The sequence below is a fragment of the Girardinichthys multiradiatus genome, chromosome 13, assembly GCF_021462225.1.
Source record: "Girardinichthys multiradiatus isolate DD_20200921_A chromosome 13, DD_fGirMul_XY1, whole genome shotgun sequence".
Classification (NCBI taxonomy): Eukaryota; Metazoa; Chordata; class Actinopteri; order Cyprinodontiformes; family Goodeidae; genus Girardinichthys; species Girardinichthys multiradiatus.
The window spans coordinates 1,564,215-1,591,895 of NC_061806.1; the positions used below are offsets into that span (position 1 = coordinate 1,564,215).

General features: G+C 42.1%; 1 protein-coding gene across 2 annotated transcripts; it reads right to left on the bottom strand.

Annotated features, from left to right (window-relative positions):
* Window positions 1-26,932, bottom strand: mogat3a (monoacylglycerol O-acyltransferase 3a). 2 transcript variants are annotated; one of them, XM_047384426.1, is made up of 9 exons: window positions 26,616-26,930; window positions 25,319-25,497; window positions 25,184-25,244; window positions 11,709-11,852; window positions 5,705-5,835; window positions 5,299-5,342; window positions 5,112-5,202; window positions 1,808-1,916; window positions 1-536 (listed from the first exon to the last, which is right to left on the bottom strand). In XM_047384426.1, exons 1-9 carry the CDS (start codon window positions 26,707-26,709, stop codon window positions 382-384), a joined length of 1,008 nt encoding a protein of 335 aa, XP_047240382.1. In that variant the 5' UTR covers window positions 26,710-26,930; the 3' UTR covers window positions 1-381. The 2 variants fall into 2 exon arrangements, with proteins under 2 accessions (XP_047240382.1, XP_047240383.1); XM_047384427.1 differs by lacking the exons at window positions 25,184-25,244; window positions 25,319-25,497 and having other exon boundaries at window positions 26,616-26,932.
* Window positions 26,933-27,681: the final 749 nt, after the last annotated feature.

Below are 27,681 nucleotides of genomic sequence, written 5' to 3' on the forward strand. Positions count from 1 at the left end.
CTGGTTTATGTGATTTATTATTCTGAGAGAACATCAGTTAAACAGAGTCCAAGACAGACTGTAGTCCTGCTGAGACCTTTCTGACCAGCTTCTAACCAGCAGGACAGGCTTGGTTCAGTTGTAAAGACAGGTAGTGCTGCCCCCTGCTGCTCTGTTAGACTCAACACAGCTGAGCACGGTAGGACAAGCAGGTCAGACCCAGCCCATGTTCTTGTGGTGGAAACCTTCAACAGTCCAGTTTTCTGCAGAGTCAGAGTGTTTCTTTAACAGCTTCAGATTAAATCCATTCAGCCAATTAGGCTGCGGAGCACGGTCAGCTGCCACAAGGCAGTCAGAGCTCAGGAGTTGTAGAGGTTCATGGTACTGGAACCTTCGAGTAGATCAGATGAAGGTGAGGTGTTGATCCTTTTCTAGACCGTAGGTGGTTTTGTTCTCCTCAAATAGCTCCATGAGGCTCTGCAGGTAGACTGTGTGGAGAGCATCAATGTCCTCTGAGCTGGGACACGCAGTCTGGGAGACTGGGATAGGCTTCCCAACTGGGGACACACACGGACAAACTCAAGTTCTACAGGTTCTACATGGTTATATCAGAGGCTGGAGCAGCAGAAGCTCCGGTAGATTCATTGGTTGAATATTTGGAAAATATAAAGAAATAGAAACATTGACTAAAACAAATGAGACAAATATTTAACAGATTTACACATTTCAGAAGGAATGGGACAAATGTTAGAACTTATTCCATCCTAAACCCCTTTAGGTCCAATTAGGGAAACACCTTTCCTCTAAAGTTTCCAATTCCAAATCATTTATAACGCACATTCAAACATTTGCCCAAATTGCTGTACAAAACTGAGAAATAATAGAGATAAAACTAAGACCTAAAACAGATATTAAAACACTTCAGACAAAATAAAAGGAGCATGTCAACTCAAAGTGGACTATTATGAAAAGACAAGTTTTTAAAAGAGACTTAAAAACAGTAAGTAAAGATGCCTGTCTAATATTTAAAGGCAATGTATTCTAAAGTTTGGGAGACAACAGAAAAAGCTTGATCTCCTCTAAGTTTTCAACTAGTTTTAGGGAAAACTAAAAGCAGCTGGTCAGCTGAGCCGAGGGGCTGTGAAGGAAGATAAGGCTGCATTAAAACAGAGAGGTACAGAGGAGCAAAGAACGTTTATATATTTATACTGAAAGTTTGTACCTGTGAGCATGTGAAGGTCAAATTCCTTGTTTGTGCAAAACATCTTGGCCAGCAAGCTGGTTCTGATTCTGATAAGTTAGTGTAATTAACACCCCAGTAAGTTGGCCTACTTGTATTTTGAATCCAGTATGTATTTGGACATTGTTTTAGTTCTAGAGTTTTATCGTTTTAGCCCACAGATGGAGATGGCAAACTGTTTATTTAATGTACCCTTTCAATTATCATAGCAATAACAATAATAATAATAATAACAATAATAATATTACTACTACTATTATTATTATTATAACTCAGTTCTTTACCTGTGCTGTTTGAGGTCAACAAGATCAAAACAAAGTACTAAAGTACTTCATGTATATACACAAAACATAACATATTTATGTTTTGATCTTGTTGTACTCAAGCAGTTCAGAAGAATTGGCATCATGTGTCCAGTGACTGTAATTAACCTTTATGGGTTCTAATGGTTTTTAACTGGGAGACTGGTTTGGGCTTTCACACAACAGACAAAAAAATTAAACAATGGAGAAAGAACAGTGAACTCCCCAGTTTTGGCAGATGTTCTGGTGGATCCAACATGGACGACAGATCATTAGATCATCTTACCGATGGTGTGTATGGACTTCCTGTAGGGAATCAGACCAAAGCTGTACTGGAAAACTCCTCTGGCATGAAACAGAGGCATTGCTATTCCCATGATGCTCTGAAGCCGGTTCTGATGACACAAGAACATCCCATAATATAAAGTATTTCCAACAGTTTCATTAACAGTGCTGTGCAAAAGTATTCAGACCCCTTGATGTTTTCCGTAGTTTGTCCTGTTCCCGACCAACACAAAGTAGTGGATAACTGTGATGTGGAAGGAAAAGGATTCATGGTTTTCAACATTATTTACTAATAAAAACCTGAAAAGAGTTACTTTGTATTCAGCCCAGTCTACCCTCTTACCCACCCTTGAAAACCAGTTCACCCTTCAGAGGTCCTCTAAACCAATAACCAGAGACTAGCTGTGTGTAATTTAATCCGAGTCTAACTCAGAGGTTTGTTGGAGAACATTAGAGAACAAACAACATCATGGAGCCCAAGGAAAAAAGCATAAAGGTCAGGGAGAAAGTTGTGGAGAAGTTTAAAGTCATTATTCTAAGCTTAGAACATCTCACAGAACTCTGTTCAATCCATCATCTGCACATGGAGAGAAGATGGAGCAACTGCAGACCTATCGAGACATGGGCGTCCACCTAAAGTGACAGGGCAAGGAGGGCATTAATCAGAGAAGCAGCCCAGAGGCCCATGGTGACTCTGGAGGAGCTGCAGAGATCCACAGCTCAGGTGGACAGGACAACTGTTAGTTAAATCAATAGATAAAATAAACTTTATTTATGGTTATGCATTTAGCAGAAGCTTTTATCCAAAGCAACCCACAAATGAGGATATAACAGTGTAGTTAATATATTACCTACTTAGAAGAAAGACCGCTAATCCGGTTTTGTCAGAGGTGATAGTATAGAAATAGTGCAAGGATAGAAGGAAGTACAGTTAGGTGCTAGGGTAGGAGATGCTCTTTGGATAGCTGGGTCTTCAGGTTTTTGGGAGATGGACAGGGACAACTAGGTTATGGTAGTGCTTCGTAGGTTGTTCCACCATCGTGAGGGCGACATATGAAGAGAGTTTGGTTTGTCTACTGCTAGGCACTGCTAGCCAAACAAATTTACCAAGCTGTGACATCAGCCTTTGGGACAACATTCAAGTAGATGGGAGCTGATTCATGAAGAACTTTGTAGGCCAACATCAGTGATTTGGATTTGATGCAGGCAGCTAAGGGAAGCCAGTGGAGCTCCAATTGACAGAGGGGTGATGTGTGCTCTTTTAGGCTGATTGAATGTGATTGGATGATCTGTGCCCAGTGAGATAGTGTGTATGGCAAAGAGAAAAGGTTTCAATACTGAGCTTTGGGAGACCCTCTGGTGATGTGGTGCATTGCAGAAATATGACCAAGCCAGTGAGGTACGATTCAAGCCAGGAGTGTGCTCTTCTTTCGATGACCAGGATAGAGAGTATGAATAAAAGGTTCCCATGGTTTGCTCGACCTCGGTCTACTCAGCATGAAACCTGTTGTGTTTCCACTGACTCACTGAAGTCAGCACCTCATCATTGCTCCAGGGGTTAGACTTGCTGGTTGCTTGTGGGGATTCCATGGTTTGCCTGTATTATAATGGGTTTAGAAAATGATGGTTGCTTTTCTGCTCACAGACTCAAATGCCTGACCATGCCCACGGCCAATCAGTGAATCAGCAGTCTGTTCACGTCACATTCTGTCCCTGTTCAAACCGAACGAAACCTGCTGCCGAGCAGGTTAAAAAAAAGACAGTACTGGGCCAGAAACGCCAGTCATTGAAACAGCTGCAAGACTGTTTGAGTGGAGTGGAGAAGGCTAAGTAGAACCCAGAAAAAAGGGCTTAAATAGAATAAGTACTGAGGGCTTGGCTGTCGCAAACAGACGGATAAAACAAATGGTTACTATGTCAAAAAACAATGAAAAATTAACAGTGAGAAAAATATCATGGTAATAGAAGATTAATAATATTTAAAGATGAAGGTGAAGATGATGAACTCTTGAAAAGTTGTGGACTCCAGAAATCTGACCTTTTTGGACTAGTGACAAGAAGAAAGCCAGAAGATATTCTGTGTACAGTTTGCTACACGCCATGAAGGAGACACAGCAAATATCGAGAAGCTGCTGCCCTGCTCAAAGGAGAAGTACACCGGGCACAACATCTGCACAATGAAACATGGTGGTGGCTGTGAGGATATTTGTTTCAGCAGGGCCAGGGAAGCTGGTCAGAGTTGATGGGAAGATGGATGGAGTTAAATCCAGGACCACCTGGTAAGAAAACCTGTTAGAGGCTGCATCAGATTTGAGATCTGGGTTGGAGGGCCACCTTCAAGCAGAACAACCACCCTAAACAACCAGAGCTACAATGGGATGGTTTTCATTAAACCCCTTTTATGTGTTAGAATGGCCTAGTCAAAGTCCGGAACGAAATCTGGCCAAAATCTGTAGATGTTTAAAGCTGGTAGAGACAAACATCAAAGTACCTGCAGCCACAGGAGGTTCTACAAAGTTCTGACTCAGTGGGCTAAATATGTGCCACATTTTTCAGATGTGTATTAATAAAAATGTTACAAACAATGAGGGATTTTCCTTCCACTGCACTTCTTCGTATGCGTGGAGCCAAATGAAGGCCTTAATATTTGTTTATTAAAAGAGGTTTAAACTGAAAAACAACAAACTGTAATAAAAATAAAAACTTCAGTTTTTTGGTTTGTTCCAGTTTCAGATTTTGCTTTCAGATAAAATAACATTTTTTTCAGTCTTGAATCCATTTTCCTTTTTCAAGTTTCATGGTTTTTCAAATTGAAATCTTTGCCCCTGTGAAAAGACCAGGAGGTATCTGTGGTTTATCAGGTCAAGGTCACCATGCAGCTGCAGGATCTCCTTCAGCTCAACATGATGTGAATCAACCATTCTAAACCATTTTGGCCTCCAGTTTCTTCACTTTTCAAACTTCCCAAGGTTCATGAATGCAACATGAAGATGTCAGACCCTTCAGGCATGTGGACCTCCTGTCAGCCATATTCTCACACCACTGGTCTCTGATGCCCTGTCCCAATGGCCAGATCAGGAGAAAAAGACACAAATCTACTTTAAAATGTAAAATAAAGAAGATCTGACAGTAAAAAGAAAATTAAAATTTTGAAAAAAATGGATGTGAATCAAAAAACATTCATAAAATAACGATTGTTTGGAACGTGACGAGATGTGGAAAAACAACATTAATATCTTTGTGAGACACTAGAGACGTGTGTGTATTTCAGTGTGTGTATATGTGCAGAAGGTGAGGTGTGTAACCTGCAGCCTCCTCAGATGAGATCCAGATGGATTCTCCATCTGATCAAACAGCTCATTCTCTCCAAAAGAAAAGACCGGGACCAGCTGAGCTCTGCACATACAAACGCACACACTCATAAACAATAACAACAATAAACAGTCAACAAGCATCAAATATAGCTCCGCCCACTGATCAGGCTCCACCCACCCATGTTTCAGGGCCAGCTTGATGAAGCCCTTCCTGTTCTTCACCTGGAAAGCAGAAAGATAGATCAGTCAGTAACCAATTACCCAACAGCATGATTACTCTCAGTCACATTCAGGTGCTGATCAAGTTGTGTTATTCTGAGGTCTGATCTGATTCTACACAGATCAGGAGTTGAACCAGCAGCCTCTCATAGACACATGGAGTAGTTACTGATGTAGCAAAACCTTCAGTGAGGATCAGATTGAGAAGCTGTTAAGAGAAGGTGTCCTTTCAATGATGGCTGTACACTTGCAGATCTAAAATATACATACAGAGCCTGAGCTCTGAGTCAAACTTCTGGACCTGGTCCTAGTTCTGTCAGGTGTCTCCGTCATGTGCTGGAACAGATGTAATCATATAAACCTACCTGCAAAGTCAGAGCTCCAGGTCGAGCATCCAGAGCTTCTGTAGCCCCGCCGACTGCGATGACAGCCACGTTTCCTCCATTAGGACGACTGACTAGGTACGACAGGCTGGACTTACAGCTGGACACCAGTCCTGAGGGCACAGGAGAGACATCAGTCAGAACTGGTCAGAAATGTCTGCTAAGAATCCCAAACTGACCCTGTTTCTCTCCATGTGGCGAAGAACTGAAAATATTTAGAGGCCACAAACCACAGCACCCATCGCTAGTCCACGAGTTAACAGACTGGGAGGCAGATCTTTAAGTCATCAGGCTCCTCTCCTGTGGAACCAGCTCCCAGTTTTAGGTTTTCATAGGTTATCCTGAGCTATCTATGTAGTTATGCTTCTATTGGTTTAGGCTGCTTGGGGACATAACCACTTTTTCTCACTCTGCTACATTCTCCTACTACTCTCCAATTATACATTATTTGCTCTGCATAGCAACTATACATGACCCTGAGTTTCTATTAAGCTGTGACACCTTCCTGAAGAGGGGCATCAGCTGAGGTCTCCACTGTTGTCACCTGCTGCTCAGTATAAGGTATTACTGCAAACTCAGTGATCTGCTGGGTTTCCTTAGATAGAGAACCTTTTAACTAATGTGGAAATATAAATGCCTTATCATTTGTAGCTAAAGCTAAGATATATTTGGGATTTGCTACTTATAGATTGATTATTATTAGGAGTTTTAGTTATGCTTTTGAGAGTTAGAAAAATCCTTAAACAGTAGCTTCTAATGTGGTCACACAATGAGTGTTTATTATTCAAGGTTAAAGCTTGCAGGTATTTTCTGTCTGTATCGTGAGAAGCTGGCAGTATATTAGGGAGGCATGATACTCCTCTCACTGAAGATTCCTGAAGACATGTGGGAAACATTTCTTTAATTAAATGATGAAATGTATCTCTGTTTCTTTGATACTGTTGCTGGGGAGACATCCACAGACAGAATGATTGTGTATGTGTACTGCATAGCAGCGTGGGGTATAAAATGTAATGTGGTGCACCCCCAGTGAGACAACACACAGATGTTTCCAGGTAGCCGTGTAAGTGTGTGTCCCCTCTCTGAATTCAGATTGGTTTTAATAAACTTGTGGAAACGTACAACTGATCTCTGACTGAGGATTGTCCTTTGGGTGCCAAATAAAAGAGTCGGGGAGAGGTGAGGAGTAATGTAAGAATTAACTGACGGCCAGTAAAGTTTTCCTACCTCAACACTAATTTAAATCATACAATGAACTTGACTGCATTGTTTCATAACTAGGATTAAACTAGAATGTATGTATTTGACACTGAATCTGTCGCATGATTGGACTGAATTGATTTTATATTTTTGTGTACAAACTAGATTTTTGTAAAGGACCTTGAGACGACATCTGTTGTGAATTGGCAGTATATAAACAACAATTTATGAAAGAAGCGGAATAGCAGACCTGCACTGATGGAGATGAGCTGAAGCAGCATTTATTTAGATTAAAGAGTGAGATACATCACAGTGTTCAGAGTCTTCATATTGTTTCCACCCACTGAGAATTGTTTCCCCTCGCCTGCCTCCTGAAGGCATGTGGGGGGGAATTCTGCCCCAGACAGAGGAGACAGAGTCACATCAGACTTTTTCCTGATTAGATTAAATTTGTAGTAATGCATCCCGTTCAAAACTTTAAACTGAATTAGTTATTAGTACCTGCTTGGATGCAGTTCCAAGTGAGCCGAGTCAAGCTGAAAACGTGACATCAGAAGCCAGTCGGTCACTGATTGGGTAGGGGGTGGCGTCATTATTCACAGTTTATATATTATAAATACTAATATATTCAACCATTAAATCGTTGTACGCTGAGTTTTTTGTGTACATGACCACTATAGTAATCTAGCATTAGCAGCATTTTTAAATGATGTGGATTTCTGGACATTTTAAGCCCAACAAAAGTAGTACAGATATCAACTAATATAAATGTTAGAGACTTCAGAAACAATGGGTACAGGTTACAGAATCAAGGCATAATTTCACAGACGCTCCACTTAATAATGTCTCCTGATAGGCCACCAGAACATTTGATATGTGAAGAAATGTGTGAAGAAATATGTGTTCTATTGTTTTAATGTATTTCTGGTATTTATTGTAATGCTTGTCAACTAAACATTTACAATTGTAAAATATTGTAAACACCCTGGATGGCCTCATGCTACTCTACAGATGAATCTGCGCTGCCTTACAATATTCTACTGCAGTTCCACATGTAGCCACCAGGTTTCAGTGTCAGGGAGTGTTACCTGTGCAGCTGATTCTTATCCTCAGTCCACCTGACCAACACCTGTCTTCACCCCACCTGTGCAGGAGCTTAACTCAGCTGCTCCAACATCAAAACGGTCATCAGCCATCACTGACACCAAGTAACCCCACACAAAGCTCAGTCACCCAATCAAAAAGCTTGTTGCTGCCTCCTCCTGCTACTGTGACCTGCAGCCCACTTTTGCTGTGGACAGACTGAGACACACAGTCTGGACCTGGACCCTGAAACACTGATGAAACTGCTCACTTGGTCCAAGTCCCTCCCACTCCCATGTAACAGAGAACAGAGGTTAGAGGTCTGTCTGACAGTCTGCTGCAATCTGCTGATGGAGAAACCAGTCATAGCTGATCTCAGTTCAGCAATAAGTCCAAACCCAGAGTCTGTTCAATTCTGATTTGTTTAACATCAATATCTGATCTTAGCTCATCAATCCATCACAGAACTCTGATGGTTCCTCACAGATCGACTCAACTTCAGTTTGAATTCTGAAATGTTTCCACTTTGAAAGATAAGCATGGGATACATTTTCACCGTCATGCTGATGATACTCAGCTATATTTATCCATAAACTGTAATGAATCCAATTAGTTAGCAAGATGTTTTTATGTCTTTAAGACAAAATAAAGACAATGGCATGTGCCAACATATATTCCCTCCCAAGCCCAGCCTGAAATCGCATATGTCATCCACTACTGCGAAGCTTCAGACTAAGCATCCTAAAGCCTTCATAGTGTTGTCTGGTGATTTAAATCACGTGTCCCTGGACTCAACCCTGTCCGTGCTCCATTAGTATGTTGATTGTTCCACTAGAAAGAACAGGACAATTGATCTGATCAATGCTAATGTAAGGGATGCATATATACCCGCCACACTGCTTCCATTAGGGAAATCAGATCACAACCGGTCTTCCTTAAACCATGATAAACACCACATGGCCGCAAACAACCAACTACCATACACTCCTTCAGGAAATGGTTTCCTGAGGCCGAGGCGGCTCTAAGGTACTGAATGGAGCGTGTTGCAGGACACAGAAAGGACGGGGGGGGGTCCAGTCTTCAGTCAGAAAGCCAGAACGGAGCGGAGTAAAGCTGGACTCACTTTATCATCGCGGGATCTGGAGCTACTGGATACCTTGAATTTCCTTTAGGATTAAAATGTTTTTTGTATCTTATCTATCATACTTTTTATGTTGTGATTTAATGTAAGTCTTTTAATTTGGTTTATACTACTTACCGTTTTATGTGTTGTACAGTTGTTGGACCATTTGTTTGCTGAATATTGGACCATTTGTACATTGCTGGACGCCCCAATGCTGTTCAGCGTCATCAGCCATTTTGTACCCCAGGATAGTCCGCTACTACGAATCCCAGCATGGCACCGCGGCTGATAGGACGGGGGCGTCGCAGTTCTGATGTCACAGTTGACTATGTACAGGTCCTTCTCAAAATATTAGCATATTGTGATAAAGTTAATTATTTTCCTTAATGTCATGATGAAAATTTAACATTCATATATTTTAGATTCATTGCACACTAACTGAAATATTTCAGGTCTTTTATTGTCTTAATACGGATGATTGTGGCATACAGCTCATGAAAACCCAAAATTCCTATCTCACAAAATTAGCATATTTCATCCGACCAATAAAAGAAAAGTGTTTTTAATACAAAAAACGTCAACCTTCAAATAATCATGTACAGTTATGCACTCAATACTTGGTCGGGAATCCTTTTGCAGAAATGACTGCTTCAATGCGGCGTGGCATGGAGGCAATCAGCCTGTGGCACTGCTGAGGTCTTATGGAGGCCCAGGATGCTTCGATAGCGGCCTTTAGCTCATCCAGAGTGTTGGGTCTTGAGTCTCTCAACGTTCTCTTCACAATATCCCACAGATTCTCTATGGGGTTCAGGTCAGGAGAGTTGGCAGGCCAATTGAGCACAGTGATACCATGGTCAGTAAACCATTTACCAGTGGTTTTGGCACTGTGAGCAGGTGCCAGGTCGTGCTGAAAAATGAAATCTTCATCTCCATAAAGCTTTTCAGCAGATGGAAGCATGAAGTGCTCCAAAATCTCCTGATAGCTAGCTGCATTGACCCTGCCCTTGATAAAACACAGTGGACCAACACCAGCAGCTGACACGGCACCCCAGACCATCACTGACTGTGGGTACTTGACACTGGACTTCTGGCATTTTGGCATTTCCTTCTCCCCAGTCTTCCTCCAGACTCTGGCACCTTGATTTCCGAATGACATGCAGAATTTGCTTTCATCCGAAAAAAGTACTTTGGACCACTGAGCAACAGTCCAGTGCTGCTTCTCTGTAGCCCAGGTCAGGCGCTTCTGCCGCTGTTTCTGGTTCAAAAGTGGCTTGACCTGGGGAATGCGGCACCTTTAGCCCATTTTCTGCACACGCCTGTGCACGGTGGCTCTGGATGTTTCTACTCCAGACTCAGTCCACTGCTTCCACAGGTCCCCCAAGGTCTGGAATCGGCCCTTCTCCACAATCTTCCTCAGGGTCCGGTCACATCTTCTCGTTGTGCAGCGTTTTCTACCACACTTTTTCCTTCCCACAGACTTCCCACTGAGGTGCCTTGATACAGCACTCTGGGAACAGCCTATTCGTTCAGAAATGTCTTTCTGTGTCTTACCCTCTTGCTTGAGGGTGTCAATAGTGGCCTTCTGGACAGCAGTCAGGTCGGCAGTCTTACCCATGATTGGGGTTTTGAGTGATGAACCAGGCTGGGAGTTTTAAAGGCCTCAGGAATCTTTTGCAGGTGTTTAGAGTTAACTCGTTGATTCAGATGATTAGGTTCATAGCTCGTTTAGAGACCCTTTTAATGATATGCTAATTTTGTGAGATAGGAATTTTGGGTTTTCATGAGCTGTATGCCAAAATCATCCGTATTAAGACAATAAAAGACCTAAAATATTTCAGTTAGTGTGCAATGAATCTAAAATATATGAATGTTAAATTTTCATCATGACGTTATAGAAAATAATGAACTTTATCACAATATGCTAATATTTTGAGAAGGACCTGTAACATACTCTGAGATCACACCCATTGTTTTTCAGCTTGGAACCGAGACCCGGTTACTGGCATCTGAAGCGCATCATTCTGGAGAAGTAATCCCACGTGGATTTTCATTCATTCTCCCATTGGCCAGAAAACTAAGCGAATTAAGCTTACAAGAATAAGAAGGTTTGTAAGTTTCAACTTTACCGATCGAAGACGTGGATTTAACACGTAACCAAAAAACCAGGTTTCAAAGAGAATAAAATTTCCTCTTTGTTTTCTTGTTCCAGTCGACTAGTGACGGTCCGTCATATTTTCACCTTTCTGCCAAGGAGGTCAAAAGGACGAGAACGGACCGCTATCCTGAGTTATCCACGGACCCCCCCCGACATAAAAGACCTGTTGCTAAAAGATGTGAACAGCTTTCAAAGCTTCCTGCAGAGCCGGGCCCATCAGGATTCACTTAGATGTTACAGGATTCTGGGTTTTTTTTCCCAACACGTGTTACCAGGACTAAAACCCATCCAAACTCAGTTTACAGATAAATGTGTTTTGATGTATTTCATAAACTGGAGTCGTTATTTGGTGAATTGTGAGTGTGTTCAGTTCAGTCATTCCTGCAGCAACTAGGCTGGATCAGATAGAACATCAGTAAACTGACCTCCACACATAATGTAGTCCCTGAAGAAAGGCACTCGGAACCAGAACGGCAGCATTAGCAGGTAAGACCTCAGACCTGGAAACAGATGGGAAAAACCTGTGGCCTCCGTGCAGAAGTTCCCAAACCCGCCAGCCACCAGGACACCTGGGATAAACAGATACACAGGTAAACAAACAGTCCACAGGTTAACACTATGGTCAAACAAGTGAGAATCAGAGCCAAAACACCTGAGATACAAAGGAGATCGTCTAACATGTCTTGTGAAAAAGTGATTACACCCGCTGTTAAATCGTGAATTGACGGGGATTCAACACACTTTTTGGTTTTGGTTTCACCAGCCACAACCAGACCTGTTTGGTAGCACGAAGAATGAAGTGGATTAAAACATCACAAACAGCATCACATCAGGCCTTGATCTAAAGAACGTCGAGAACAGATGAGAATCAAAATCTTTATCAGTCGGAAAGGGTTATAAACAGGGACAGCTGGTAATAAATGGGCTGTAGGGCTAAGGCCTCCCTGGTGTTTACAATAAAAATGTTAAAATACGTAACACACACCAAATAAAAATATTGTATCAGTTTTTGAAATTGACAACAAAACTGGTGCCAAATAGTCTGGGGAAAATCCCAGAGTTTTTCCAAAGGGCTAACTTCTCACAGCCCTGATCATTTAATGTCTTTTGTGGATGAATGACAGATGTCTTGTCACTCCCCCTCAGTGTGCGGCTCATTGGGGCTAGTTTTATTCAACCCAGGGTCACCCCGAGGCCACAGGCTTTAGCCAATGAGGATGGACGTACAATAATGTGCCTCGAGCGCGAGTGTGGTTTGGTGTAGACTGAGTGGGTAAGATTGCGAGCAACATTAATGTAAACCAGGTGGATTATGTAATTTCTCATCCGTTTTCCTTAATGTATTTTGAGGAAAAAACGGAAGTGAAGAGGTTGGGGCAGATGGATCAAAGGATATTCAAATCCAGCACAAGGAAAAGCGGCAAACCTGAGTTTTTCTTTGACTTGGTTTCAGTGAAAGGACTGGGTAATGGCAAGTGTAGCGAAACAATTCTGCTTTACGTGCTTGCCGTTTGGAGGAGATACAGCTTGGACCCAACAATGAATTGTTGATCTAAAACATTTATCAGACAAAATTTTAAAAAACCCACAAATCTAGCACAAGTCACATTGGGAACAGTTTAAATTATCCAGGGTGTAATACAGGGCAGTATTACCATTGCCAGCCAGCTGGACTGACTGGAGATGTTAACACCCCCTGCCCCCGCTAATGTCTCTTTGCTGGCAAACAGACATAACTCTTCAACTGGATCCGAGAGTGTCATACGATCATCGATCATATGCACTAAGATAAGTACAAATGAATCACTGTCTGTGTATCCGGTAGATTCCTTCATGAACGGGAATTAAGGTACAAGCCTGGCTTTACTTTCTCTCTGAGGCTTACAGAAACAAACGGTGTTACGGAGAGTTCTCTGCAGAGACGTTGTCTAAACGAAGCAGAGTGGAGCAGTTTCCCAGTCTGAAAGGAGGACAACAGGCGCCGCATCCCGTGGTATTGTGCAGTGTGGTCAGCGGACAGAACGGGCCACCCAGACACTGCTCCGGAGGTTAGCTGGAAGCTAACCCTTTGTTCACACAGCGTTCTTCAAACTTCGTCGTCACCCGGACAACTACTCAACACGTTCATACGAGGTTTTGTGTTTGGGCAGAGTAATAGAGAAGGATTTAGATTGAAATGATCTAAACGTTTTTCATTTTATGAAGTTTGGTTTTGTTTGTGTGAAACTCAGCTATTTTATTGCTAGCAGGCTATCTGCAGCACACGTGCTCAGGTTGTGTTCTGTGTTTGTATGTTTTTAAAGTTAAGACAAATTTTATTTAAAGGGTTAAACACAGAAGATCGACCATTATGCGCCGTCCTCGCTTATGCATTTTAACCCTTTTATTAATGTTATTTTAAAGGTGTGTGTTTGATTCTGGTGCTAAGCTATCAGCTTCCTTTGTTAGCTTTCACTGCTAACAAGCTAAGAACACGTGCTTGCCTGCTAGGGAACATTTAACAGAAAGGTTGTTAGTTTTCAAGCTAGTAAATAATAGTCCCTAACATTATTTTACTAAATCTGATAACTAAGTAAACACCATTAAGCCCCATTTCCCAGAAAGATTTGACTCTTTTTCAAAATATTCCCTTAATAATATTTCTTTAAATATAATTTTAATAAATAAAGGCAGCTAATGAGACACCATTGAGAATTAGTCATCCAGAAGGTTGGTTTTATTCAGCAGATCATTCTTTAAAACATTATTTTATTAAAATAATATTTTATCTGATCTTGCATTGTGAATGGTTGTCTAAATTAGTTCCAAGACTAACTTCACTTCACTTCCAGATTCGTCAAGATAATCCTTGGTTCTCAAACATAAATATTGCATGGTAATGTTGCATCACTCTTTTTGGTCATGATTTCCAATCATCTTTAATCAACTTGTTTATATTGTATATAGCCCATTAGTCTTCGTTATTCTTTAATTCTGCTAGGTAGTTAGTTGGATTGTTTTAGCAAAGTAAAGAGTTTGTTGATTGAAATATGTTTGACTTTGAGTTGACTTATTTTTGTTAATAAATTCTTGTATTTTAAGAAATTGTGTGAATTCATTCCATATATGTGCAGAGTTTATGCTGTTCAATAATGTCAGAGCTCATCTCACCCTTTTCTATTTTGTCCTAATACCATCGCCTTACTGGGCTGGTATTCACAGGACAACCCTTAAAAGACCGAAATATTATTTGATAAAATATTAATATTAAACTAGAAACCTGCAAGCAGCTTTGAAGGCCCTCGCACCCCTCAGCGCAACTCGGGCTGTTGAGCGACTGGCATCACACGCCACATACGATGACACCGCGTCACTTCAACACGTCGCCAGTAGGTGGCACTTTGAGCAACATGTCATATGATCTTCGGTCATGCAGAGTTTCGGTCTGGCAAAAAGCATTGAAAATTTGGAGTAAATCGGATCTTCCAGAAGGACGCTGCAGTTGCTTGTTTGTTTGTGGGCGGGGCTAAAACAACATCATCAATTGACTGTGTCAAAATGTCCATCATTAACTCATGATCATGTATAGTACATTTCAAGTGGATCCGATGATGTATGAGGGAGATATAGCCCTTGAAGTGTCCTAGGGGGCACTGTTGATCCAAATTGAAATGTAATCCAATAGAGCTGTTTGGGGTCTGACAAAGATCAAGCATATTCATTTTGGAGTGAATCGGACTATGCATGTGTAATTTAGAGGCAAACGTATGGCCGTGGCGTGACATCAGAATTTGCCACGCCATCATAGCCACACCCTCCAGCTAAAGCAGTAAGTACTGGCGACTGTCTAAGACCATCATGTTATCTGTTACTTGGGACAGTTTCAAATTGATTAGGTGAAGAACATCAAACACTGATTCTGTAAAGGAAAACGGGACACTTTCTGTTGTCAGGGGGCGGGGCTTCGATGATGTCAGCATCTGACCAGTGAATATTGTTGAGGCCTAGAGGCAGATCAATCCCAGAAGGTTTAATTTGTCTGTGACTTTCCTTGTAGAAGCTATATCAATTTAGTGTTTTATGGCGAGAAGTCATATTTTGAGGCGTGGCCACGCCCACACGCTTTCATGTATCAAAATGTTTTTGATAACTTTTAATCCCCAATGCCTTAAGAGTATACTGAGTGATTTTCAAGTCTCTAAGTCAAAAGCTGTAGGAGGAGTTCGCTCAGATATGCGTGCTAGAAACGGTCAAAACTGGGTCAAAATGGCAACTTCAATCCAAAATGGCTGACTTCCTGTTGGGTTTGGACCAATGCTCCAATAGAGTTTTTTGTAGGTCCTGAGAAGTTACAGATGTGTACCAAATTTCAGATTTCTCGGTCAAAGCATGGCTTGGGGCTGATTTTTTCTAATTTTGTAGGGGGCGCTGTGGGCGAATTAGGCCACGCCCACCGAATATGTCATCAGATCTCTGTTGGGGACTGGACTAGGATCAATCACATTGAATTTGTTGCAGATCAGATGATCTATGTGGAAATTAGAGGCAAACATATGGCCATGGCGTGACGTCTGACTTCGCCGTGCCGCCATGGCCACGCCCTTTTATGAAAAGTCACTGTGCCTCAAACGAAGTTAGACCCACTAGTTATCTGTCTTCTGAAACACTTTCAAGTTGATTGGGTCAAGAGGGTCAGAGAGGCACCTTTCCAAGTGAAAAAAGTGACTTCCGGTTCTGAGGGGGCGTGGCATTGATGATGTCACAATATGACCCCATAGGATTGTCAGGAACCCGAATGTCCTCCTTCATGCCAACTTTGGTGTGATTTGGAATTTTTTTGGGAAAGTTATTGCAATTTTTAACTTTCAGCGCGAACGCTAAGTTCGTGCCCCTGCCACGCCCCCTAAACATGGCCAAAATCTCACGATTTTGATAACTTTTAATCCCCCATGCCTTATCAGCATATAGACCAAATATGAAGGCGATAGCTCAAAATGCCTAGGAGGAGTTCGTTAAAGTTCGAGGTGAGTAAAATTGAAAAACGGGCAAAAATCGGCCTTTGACCCAAAATGGCCGACTTCCTGTGCATTTTAGGGCATACCCCCAAGATACTTTTTTTCTTGGTTTGAGGAGTTCTAGCATTGTGCCAAATTTCAGATCTCTACGACTTACGGTTCGGCCTATCTCACGTTTGGGGGCGTGGCTAAGTGGTTTGGCCACGCCCACTGACGACGACATTAAAGAACGAAAATGTCACGCGGGGGACAATTTTGGGTAAACTTTGGTGAGTTTTGGGGCATGGCAAAGTCCCCATATTGCCCTGCCAAAAGTCCCTGAAAAAAGAATAAGAATTCGAGCAATTACAATAGGCCCTTGCAGTTTTCCTGCTCGGGCCTAATAATATTCTCAGATTCATAATCACAACACACTTGTAGTACTCACCAAGACCTACCTAAAACCCTTTTGCACTTATGTTCTACAACAAACAGGAAATCGGCCATCTTGGATTGAATTTGCGATTTTGACCCCATTTTTGTCATTTATAGCCTCTGTATTTGATGGAACTCCTACAGATTGTGACCGATCAGCTTGAAATTTGGTCAGTTTGCTCAGAGGGGATGGGGGATCTAAATGTTCAAAATCGTGAGTTTTTGAGCATTCTGAAGAGCCTGAGCCAGACCAGAAAGTTTGATGTCTCGCCAAAAAAAAAAAAAAAAGAAATTGTTATAGTTTCTACAAGGAAAGTCACAGTGACACGAAAGCTTCTGGGGTTGATCCATATCTGCCCCCAAACAATATTCAATGGTCAAATCCTGACATCATTGAAGCCCCGCCCCCTAAGAATTGGAAAGGTAATGTTTTACTTTGGAAGGTCCATGTTTGACCACCTTCACCTAATCAACATGAAACTGGCCCCAGTGGCAAACGTAAGGTCACGCCATGGCCTTACGTTTGCTTCTAATCTCCACATTTTTCATTTGATTTTTCATTCGAGTCAAATCTGAGCGAACTCCTCCTACAGATTTTGACTGACAGACTTCACAATCACGCAGTATACTCTCAAGGTGCTGGGGATCAAAAGATTTCAAAACCTTTTTGCTCCATGATAGTGTGTGGGTGTGGCCAAGCCTCAAAATCCGATTTAGTCGTTCATGAAACACAAAATTGTTGTAGTACCTACAAGGAAAGTCACAAAGACGCCGTGGCCTTGGCTCTAAATTACACAGGCATGATCCAAAACTTTCCGGGACTGATCCATATCAGGCCCTGAACAACATTCAGTAGTCAAATGCTGACATCATCGAAGGCCCACCCTCTGAGAACAGGAAATGTCATGCTTTACTCTGGAAGGTCCAAATTTGATATCTTTAACCTAATCAACATGAAACTGTCCACACTGACATATAACACGATGGTCTAAGTTCTTCTCCAATACTGAGAGGTTTGGCAGGAGGGTGCGGCCGCTGCGGCATAGCAAAGACGGACGTCACGCCGTGGTCACGGCTCAAAATTACACAGGCATGATCCGATTTTCTCCTAATTGAATATGGTTGATCTTTGTCATCCCCCAAACAGCTCTAATTGATTACACTGGAATGTGGATTAACGGCTTATCTCTCTCATACATCATCGAATCCACTTCAAATTTGGTATGCATCATCGTGGACAAATGCCAAACATATTGGAACAGTCAATTGATGACATTACTTTCGCCCTACCCACTAACAACCAAGTGAGCACAGCTTCCATCGAAGGCCGGATTTTAGCCAAATTTTTAGCGCTTTTCCCCAGAGCAGAACTCGGAATGAATGAAGGTTGTATGAATGCTTGCCCACAGTACTGCCTCGTGGCAATGTGCAGAATCAAGCAGTGGGCGTGGAGGCGGGCGTGACACAGGTTGATCTGCACAGGCGTCCCAATGCTGCATGCAGCTTTAATTACAGTTGAAACCCTCAATGCAGAGGAATTAAGTTGGACAATTGACAGTCTGTGGGTAAGCTTGGTTTTTGATATATGTTTTGGAGGTTGTTTGTTTTACAGTTGTCTTTTATGCTGAAAAGTACAGGGGTTGGACAATGAAACTGAAACACCTGGTTTTAGACCACAATAATTTATTAGTATGGTGTAGGGCCTCCTTTTGCGGCCAATACAGCGTCAATACGTCTTGGGAATGACATATACAAGTCCTGCACAGTGGTCAGAGGGATTTTAAGCCATTCTTCTTGCAGGATAGTGGCCAGGTCACTACGTGATACTGGTGGAGGAAAACGTTTCCTGACTCGCTCCTCCAAAACACCCCAAAGTGGCTCAATAATATTTAGATCTGGTGACTGTGCAGGCCATGGGAGATGTTCAACTTCACTTTCATGTTCATCAAACCAATCTTTCACCAGTCTTGCTGTGTGTATTGGTGCATTGTCATCCTGATACACAGCACCGCCTTCAGGATACAATGTTTGAACCATTGGATGCACATGGTCCTCAAGAATGGTTCGGTAGTCCTTGGCAGCCCATCTAGCACAAGTATTGGGACAAGGGAATGCCATGATATGGCAGCCCAAACCATCACTGATCCACCCCCATGCTTCACTCTGGGCATGCAACAGTCTGGGTGGTACGCTTCTTTGGGGCTTCTCCACACCGTAACTCTCCCGGATGTGGGGAAAACAGTAAAGGTGGACTCATCAGAGAACAATACATGTTTCACATTGTCCACACCCCAAGATTTGTGCTCCTTGCACCATTGAAACCCACGTTTGGCATTGGCATGAGTGACCAAAGGTTTGGCTATAGCAGCCCGGCCGTGTATATTGACCCTGTGGAGCTCCTGACGGACAGTTATGGTGGAAACAGGAGAGTTGAGGTGCACATTTAATTCTGCCGTGATTTGGGCAGCCGTGGTTTTATGTTTTTTGGATACAATCCGGGTTAGCACCCGAACATCCCTTTCAGACAGCTTCCTCTTGCGTCCACAGTTAATCCTGTTGGATGTGGTTCGTCCTTCTTGGTGGTATGCTGACATTACCCTGGATACCGTGGCTCTTGATACATCACAAAGACTTGTTGTCTTGGTCACAGATGCACCAGCAAGACGTGCACCAACAATTTGTCCTCTTTTGAACTCTGGTATGTCACCCATAATGTTGTGTGCATTTCAATATTTTGAGCAAATCTGTGCTCTTACCCTGCTAATTGAACCTTCACACTCTGCTCTTACTGGTGCAACGTGCAATCAATGAAGACTGGCTACCTGGCTGGTCTAATTTAACCATGAAACCTCCCACACTAAAATGACAGGTGTTTCAGTTTCATTGTCCAACCCCTGAATATGTCAATTTATAGGAGATTTCCTTTATTTTAAATTGGATGCTTCTATTGTTGAAATACAATCTATATATATCCGTTAGCCCATCCTACAAATGTCACCACCAGCCAACACTGGTTATAAAGCCATTTCCAAAGCGTCGGGATTGCAGAGAACCACAGTGATAACCATAAACAACACATAGAGAAAACATGGAACAGTGGAGAACCTTATCAGGAGTTTAACAACTCATTCAGGAGGTCCCAGAAGAACCCATAACAACATCAAAGCTCTGCAGGCCTCACAGCCTCAGTCAATGTCAGAGGTCATCATTCAACACTAAGAGAGAATGGGCCAAAATGACCTCTAAGACTAGAACCACGGCTGACCCAAAAGAAAAACATATCTACAGTCAGACATGATGGTGTTAGAGTCATGGTCTGGGGATCCATTGCTGCTTCAAGACTTGGACAACTTCCTGTAATTGAGTAAACCATGTATTATGTTCTCTGGCAGTAAATCCTCAAGGAGAAGGTCAAACCGTCATGGTCATTAAAGGGTTGGTTCGGACTATTTGAAGTCAGGTCATATCATATTTGAGTAGCTTAAATATTTAAAAGCTATTTAGATATACACCATCTGTTTAAGCTGAAACAACTCAACTTAAAAATGTTGTGGTACAGAACAACAAATTAGAGGATATTATTAGTCTACAACTTAATAGCAGGTCATTGCTATGTTTGGTCCTAGTTCTTTTTATTAGCTGAACAACATCCATGTTTCAGTGAGAGGTTGCCATGGTTACACCTATGACTGGATCAATCTGCTAGGGACTGTAACACTGCCTAGAACTGAGGACATTTTAGATTTTACATCAGACTAAAGACGGATTGTCCCTGTGTTCTCCTGGTCTTGTTGCTGTTTGAAAATAATTTCAACAATAGTGATGGTCTCCTGATCCAATGAGTCAGCTGGTGAGGTGGACTGAAACAGTCAGCATCCACTTGAGGATGTTTACAAGCTCACGTTGATCTGACAGAAATATTACTGATTACAGACGGTCACTTGAAAAAAATATGAACTAACCCTTTAAGCTCAAGCCTGATTGGGTTCTGCAACAGAACGATAATCCAAAGCACCCCAAAAGAGCCAGCTCTGAATGGCTTAAAAGATATTTTGGGTTTAGGAGTGGTCTAGTTCAAGTCTAATGCTGTGTCATGACTTTTCCCTGTTTTTTTTTACCTCATAAAATACAAGTCCAGAATTTTATTGTTGGACTCTTTCTGCACATAACATAGCGATTGGTCATGACATTTAACCTGCGTATCATTAAAATGTATCATTGTGCACAGCATAAAATCAATGAAATGAAAATGAACTAAACTGTATCATTTTATCTCCAACTGGAGGATTTTTATTGAAAAGAATTGTCAATGAAATGTACAAAAAATAATTAAGAGGCATTATGTTCCGGATGGTGCTTGCACTGAAAAAAAAAAAACAAAGAAACTTTGAACAGTATGAACATTGATCTGGGGCATAAGTATTTGTGCATTTTAACTGTGAATTGGAGAGAGAGAAAGGCTATAGGAATTTTGTCTTTCACAAATACAAAACAGTAACACCTCTTCAGATTCTAAAGTACACCAATTGTATTCTGAGTCACGTATGTACGTAGTCAAATATGGAAATATGATGAGTCCTATCACAAAGTGATAACTAGTAAATGACACTACTAACAGTAATCAGAAGACTGTGTGGTTATGGTGGGACAACTGACTACTGAAAACAAATATAACCAGTTGAACCAGTTGTCTGATGAACACACCTCACAGTCAGGACAGTCAGCTACGCTGTTGGAAACAAATAAGCATACAGGTCCTTCTCAAAATATTAGCATATTGTGATAAAGTTCATTATTTTCCATAATGTTATGATGAAAATGTAACATTCATATATTTTAGATTCATTGCACACTAACTGAAATATTTCAGGTCTTTTATTGTCTTAATACGGATGATTTTGGCATACAGCTCATGAAAACCCAAAATTCCTATCTCACAAAATTAGCATATTTCATCCGACCAATAAAAGAAAATGTTTTTAATACAAAAAACGTCAACCTTCAAATAATCATGTACAGTTATGCACTCAATACTTGGTCGGGAATCCTTTTGCAGAAATGACTGCTTCAATGCGGCGTGGCATGGAGGCAATCAGCCTGTGGCACTGCTGAGGTCTTATGGAGGCCCAGGATGCTTCGATAGCGGCCTTTAGCTCATCCAGAGTGTTGGGTCTTGAGTCTCTCAACGTTCTCTTCACAATATCCCACAGATTCTCTATGGGGTTCAGGTCAGGAGAGCTGGCAGGCCAATTGAGCACAGTGATACCATGGTCAGTAAACCATTTACCAGTGGTTTTGGCACTGTGAGCAGGTGCCAGGTCGTGCTGAAAAATGAAATCTTCATCTTCATAAAGCTTTTCAGCAGATGGAAGCATGAAGTGCTCCAAAATCTCCTGATAGCTAGCTGCATTGACCCTGCCCTTGATAAAACACAGTGGACCAACACCAGCAGCTGACACGGCACCCCAGACCATCACTGACTGTGGGTACTTGACACTGGACTTCTGGCATTTTGGCATTTCCTTCTCCCCAGTCTTCCTCCAGACTCTGGCACCTTGATTTCCGAATGACATGCAGAATTTGCTTTCATCCGAAAAAAGTACTTTGGACCACTGAGCAACAGTCCAGTGCTGCTTCTCTGTAGCCCAGGTCAGGCGCTTCTGCCGCTGTTTCTGGTTCAAAAGTGGCTTGACCTGGGGAATGCGGCACCTGTAGCCCATTTCCTGCACACGCCTGTGCACGGTGGCTCTGGATGTTTCTACTCCAGACTCAGTCCACTGCTTCCGCAGGTCCCCCAAGGTCTGGAATCGGCCCTTCTCCACAATCTTCCTCAGGGTCCGGTCACCTCTTCTCGTTGTGCAGCGTTTTCTGCCACACTTTTTCCTTCCCACAGACTTCCCACTGAGGTGCCTTGATACAGCACTCTGGGAACAGCCTATTCGTTCAGAAATGTCTTTCTGTGTCTTACCCTCTTGCTTGAGGGTGTCAATAGTGGCCTTCTGGACAGCAGTCAGGTCGGCAGTCTTACCCATGATTGGGGTTTTGAGTGATGAACCAGGCTGGGAGTTTTAAAGGCCTCAGGAATCTTTATCTTTATCACAATATGCTAATTTTTTGAGAAGGACCTGTACTTCTCCATCACAACCTGCCTTCCTTCTTTTTGTACATAAAAAAACAATGATGGGGTGCACAAATACACACGCTCGTACATACTGCTCCCTGTCCTGGTGTGTCCCTCTGAAGTGTTTTTACATATCATGGTTGTTGTTTGGATGTAAATGATGTAAACCAAAGTCAAATTCCTTGTTTGTGCACACACACCTGCTCAATAAAGTTGATTCTGAATCAACCACAAACATGCCGGCCTTTAATCAATCATACATGAACAGACATGCAGCCTCTTTGTTCTGGAGAAGAGGTAGAGGGTGGGCGATTGTTGTTTACAGATGTTCTACACAACAGTAATTACCAACATAAAATAAGTAAAACACTGTTGAAATAGCTGACCTGTAAAGTTGATGGAGATAAAAAGTAATAACTTACTCATGAACTGGGTCCCTCCTGAGATAAATATTTTCATCATCATCATCTTCCTCCAAATCAACGCTGCTGTCCGAAGAATCTTCCACTTTGATGTCACTGGTCCACCAAATTTCATCCAAAACTTCTAAAATGGTCATGGCCTCTTCTGTGCCATTATAAATTATCAATTTTCTTTACCAAAAAAAACACAAAACACCAAAATGATCCATGCAAAGACAGCGCAATCTGTTTAGCTAATAGTGCCTACAGCAGACTGGACCCTTTTACGCACTTATAACCTCCGGTTTGCACACAAATTACAAAGACATGCTCTCCATGGCTGGAAAGGTTAGTTTCTTTAGTTTTAGATGATACCAGACATGAGGGGTTGCAACAACAAGGTGTGTTTTTCTGTAGAGTTTTTTTTCACAGTATCAGCCATGTCTGAAGAACCTTTAAACGTCATCTAGGATGTTTAAATTGCTGTAAAACCAAAACTATTTTTGAAAAACACATCCGGCGAATTGTGTAAACATTAAAGCCTGTTTTTGTGAAGAAACTAGGACAAAAAAAAAAAAAAATCCATCTATCCATTCTTCTGGATTGGAGGGACTCCACTGAGAACTTTTAGACAGCAGGGGGCGTTCCTAAAGACCTTCGCCGGAGTGCCATCAGCCATCTTCTAACGCAGTGGTGTCCATAGTGCGGCCCAGGGACCACTAGCGTCCTCTTCAGTGATTCGGTGTGGTTCCTGACTGCAGTTCCAATATGGCCCAAATTTGTTCCAACAGCACAAGTGGACACCATTTAAATTTCCAAGGGTTCGATTTTAATTGACAAATTCCAATCTTTAAACAATGGAAAATGTATTTTGATTTTAATGTCAACATAAATCCACAAACATCCAGTGACATTCACACAAAAGTAGCCTTGGGCAAACCCATTTATCCAACTTGGCTAAATAAAGAAAGTGTTCTGAAACAAATAATGGCCCATCCTGGTTGTGCAGTATAGAGAAAAAAGCCTTTTTTAAACCCACAGTATACTCTCCATTAACAAGAAACTTAAAACCTTTCTTTTAAGTATCTGTTGACCCTTTCAATGTTCTGGATCTACAATGATTTCCAGATTTACCTTTTTCTGCACATGACACCCTGCTTTGTTTCATTAAAATAGTGCAGATTTATCTTATTGCTGAGTAGCCTAAAAAGTTTTTTTATGGAGTACTTTCAACATGGTGGCTGTGGACCGAGTTAAATAAAGTTTGGACACCACGGTTCTGTGGTGTTGTCTGCTGGACCAACTCAGAGGAAATGGTTGGATGAGCTGATCAGGGACAGCCCTGTCCCAGGATGTTCCCTCGACCTAGTGCAGGTGGTGAGGGAACAGGAGGATTTTAGATCCCCATCACTCTTGGACAATGTTTCCCACCACATGCATGGAGCTGTTGCAGAACAGGAGAGCTCCTCCAGTGACAGACTACTGCATCCTAGGTGCACAAAGGAGGATTATCACAGCTCCTTCCTCCCAGCAGTTGTTACAATTTATAACCATCAGTGCTCCCGACAAACTCAGTAAGGGTTTACATCCCTGCTGTCATTTGTACTGATGTCCATATTCTTCTAAATAATCTGGTTGGACTGTTTTTGATAGTACCTTAAAAAAATAGTTTCTCACTAAACATGTTCGATACTATTAGTTATCTTTATGTGTATCTGTCCCTTTGCTGCTGATACACCCGAGTTTCCCCACTTAGGGACAATAAAGGATAATTATATTCTACCATAAATGCACTCCACACTTCTCAGATTTTGTTGTAAAAACTCAACTTCCCAGTCATGCATGACTGTGCGGATCTGTCATAAAATGCCAGTAAAACCCTGAAGTCTGTGGTTGGACAGAACTAAGAGACATACAAACAGAGAACACCTGAGACAGACAGGTACAGGATAACCAGGTGTGTCTCTCACCGTGGGGGTGGAAGCCAAAGATGTAGTTCTTGGTTGGGTCCAGATCAACAGTTTTCACCAGCTGCAGATACAATAATCATCCATTAGTAATCAATAATCAATCATCTGTGGGAGGAGGATCGGTTCTGGTCTCACCGTCAGGGGGAAGTAGTCCCTCAAATACTCCCACACGGTCCAGTTCCTCACCCACTGGGACCTCCGACCTCCAGTGGTGGGCGTGTCCCAGTCCAACCACAGCCAACCAGCATATAGCAGGGCCAGAATCCACCAATCAGAGAGAGCCAGAAGGACAAAGGCAGCCAGACAGCACTGGGCTAACACAGACAGATGAGACAGATAGACCGGTAACTGGACCAGGCAGCACTAACCAGTTAAATTAGCTGGATCGACCTAGAGTCCAGCATTCTGGGACAAAGGTAACTGGACCGGGTTATTACACTGTGTGAATGGAGCAGCAACTGGGTAGTTCTGTTATATCTGAGCTCCTCCCAACAACAACGAATCCAAAGTCATGCATTCTGCTCCTTGTTGTTGGTCGGGCTGCAGCTGCAAGAGGAGGAGCAGGAGTTGGAGCAGATGATGAAACATCTGAGCTGGCTGAAAAATGTCTAAGTGAGACAAAGACCTGATGAAGAAGAATTAATTCAACGACAAGAGCAGAAACCACCATCATTTGATCCAAAGAACTTTACTGACAGAACATTCTGGGGTTCTGGTTTCAAGTTCTGCCTTGAGGACATAGTTGGACAATCCACCCCTTAAACCAGCTTTTGATCTTTACTAAGGTTCATAGCTGGATGATGTATCCCAAACCTTTCTTCTACTGAAATATTGTTGGGGTTCTGTCCAACCAGAAATATGTTCTGTTATCTAATGATCAATGTAAGAAAACCATGACACTTCCTCTGCCGTGCTTTCAGCCGCTTGTTCTGTTGGTTAGCACAAACATCCTGTTCCTGTGGAGTCTGATCTCTGAAGGGTCCAGATGATCTGCAGATCCACTCTGAGGTTTCTTTACAGGACTTTCAAACTTACAGAAGAGAACTTGTCAACCAACCGTCAGTCAGTACCTTAGGCTAAGAAAGTTGGGAGGTTCTGTTTTCATACAGAACATTTATTTAAATAATTCTTCTGTTTATGTTTATTTATCAGTGATAACTGACAAGAAACAGTCTGAATTTTGAGCTTCTTTAACTTGTTGGTTCCTTTTCTGAGGAAACCTTTCTTCAGCTGCAGTTTTACCTCCAGGAGAAAGAACGGATCAATAAACCAATTGACCAATCAGAGCCTCCAACATGGACTGATAAGCTGTTTTTTGTTTACAGATGATTTTACAGAATCAGCAGAACCTATAAAACCTCATAAACGTATTGACCAATTAGAGCCTCCTACTAAGTCCCACGCACACGCAGGTATGTGCAGTAATATTTACCCAGAGCCAGGAAGGAGAAGACCCACTGCAGCACAGCGGCGGTCTGCAGCCTCCTCTGCAGGGGGACGTTCAGTGGAGCGAACTGGATCTTCATACCGAGGGAAGAGCAGCTGAGGGTAGGTTGGAAAGGAATGAGGAGCCGCTGTCTCCTCCTGAAGAATCTCAGCTGCTGGCGGGTTTTCCTCCGGCAGTAGCTTCAGAACTTCCCCTCTTCAGAAACTCTCCACAGCAAACTTTCTACACTCTGCTGTTGCCTCTGCGCATGCGCACAGGACAGCTCACTGGGTGTGTCGCCGTTGGTCAATCAGTCCTGACGAAATGCGTCGGGAGCGTGTTTCAACGTGTCTATAGACCACTGTGGAGAAACAAAGGCTCCGCCCCATTACCCGCCGGGGCGGTCAATCAGGTGGGCGGCGCGCAGTGTGGGTGGGGTTAGGACAGGCATTCCTCCAATGAGATCCAGCAGTGAGTCTGAAGGCAGGAACTAAAGCTTGTGTTTTTAATCTTTTTAATGAAGAATCAACACAGCAGTACAATTCTTAGGATTCTAGTTTTGAGATAAAGAAGAAAAAAACGTTTTCACCCATTTTAAAGCAATTGCAACCTTAAACATGCACATTTACTATATTAAATTGGTGAATTTACTGTGTTTTAGTGAAATTTCAAATAAATTGTAATCATTTTTAAAAGTATCAGGAACTGGAGATATTTTGAGAAACAACATTTATGGATATAATGTCAATATGATCAAATTATTAGGCGCCACTGATCTAGACCAGGGGTTCCCAAAGTGGGGGTCGGAACCCCCTGAGGGGTCGCCAGACACCAAGTTGGGGGTCGTGAGAGGATTTTTAGAAACATCATGATGTGACCGCTGAGGTGTATGGAGGATGAAAAGAAACAAACTAAATTAATTAATTTATCATGAAATAAAAAAATGTACCTTGACATGTCCCATTAAATAATTAAATAATTATTTAATTATGACATTAAATAATCAAATGTCATTTAAAAAAATTATTAATTAAAAATAGAGTGTAAAATTATAAGTATTTTTAGGGGGTCG

Excerpts from the sequence above, each read along its gene's own strand:
- mogat3a (XM_047384426.1), bottom strand. The coding sequence starts at position 26,709 with ATGAAGATCCAGTTCGCTCCACTGAACGTCCCCCTGCAGAGGAGGCTG. Across the intron at positions 5,836-11,708 it reads GGACTACATTATGTGTGGAG|GACTGGTGTCCAGCTGTAAG; the intron begins GTCAGTTTACTG and ends CTGTGCCCTCAG. Across the intron at positions 537-1,807 it reads GAAGTCCATACACACCATCG|TTGGGAAGCCTATCCCAGTC; the intron begins GTAAGATGATCT and ends GTGTGTCCCCAG.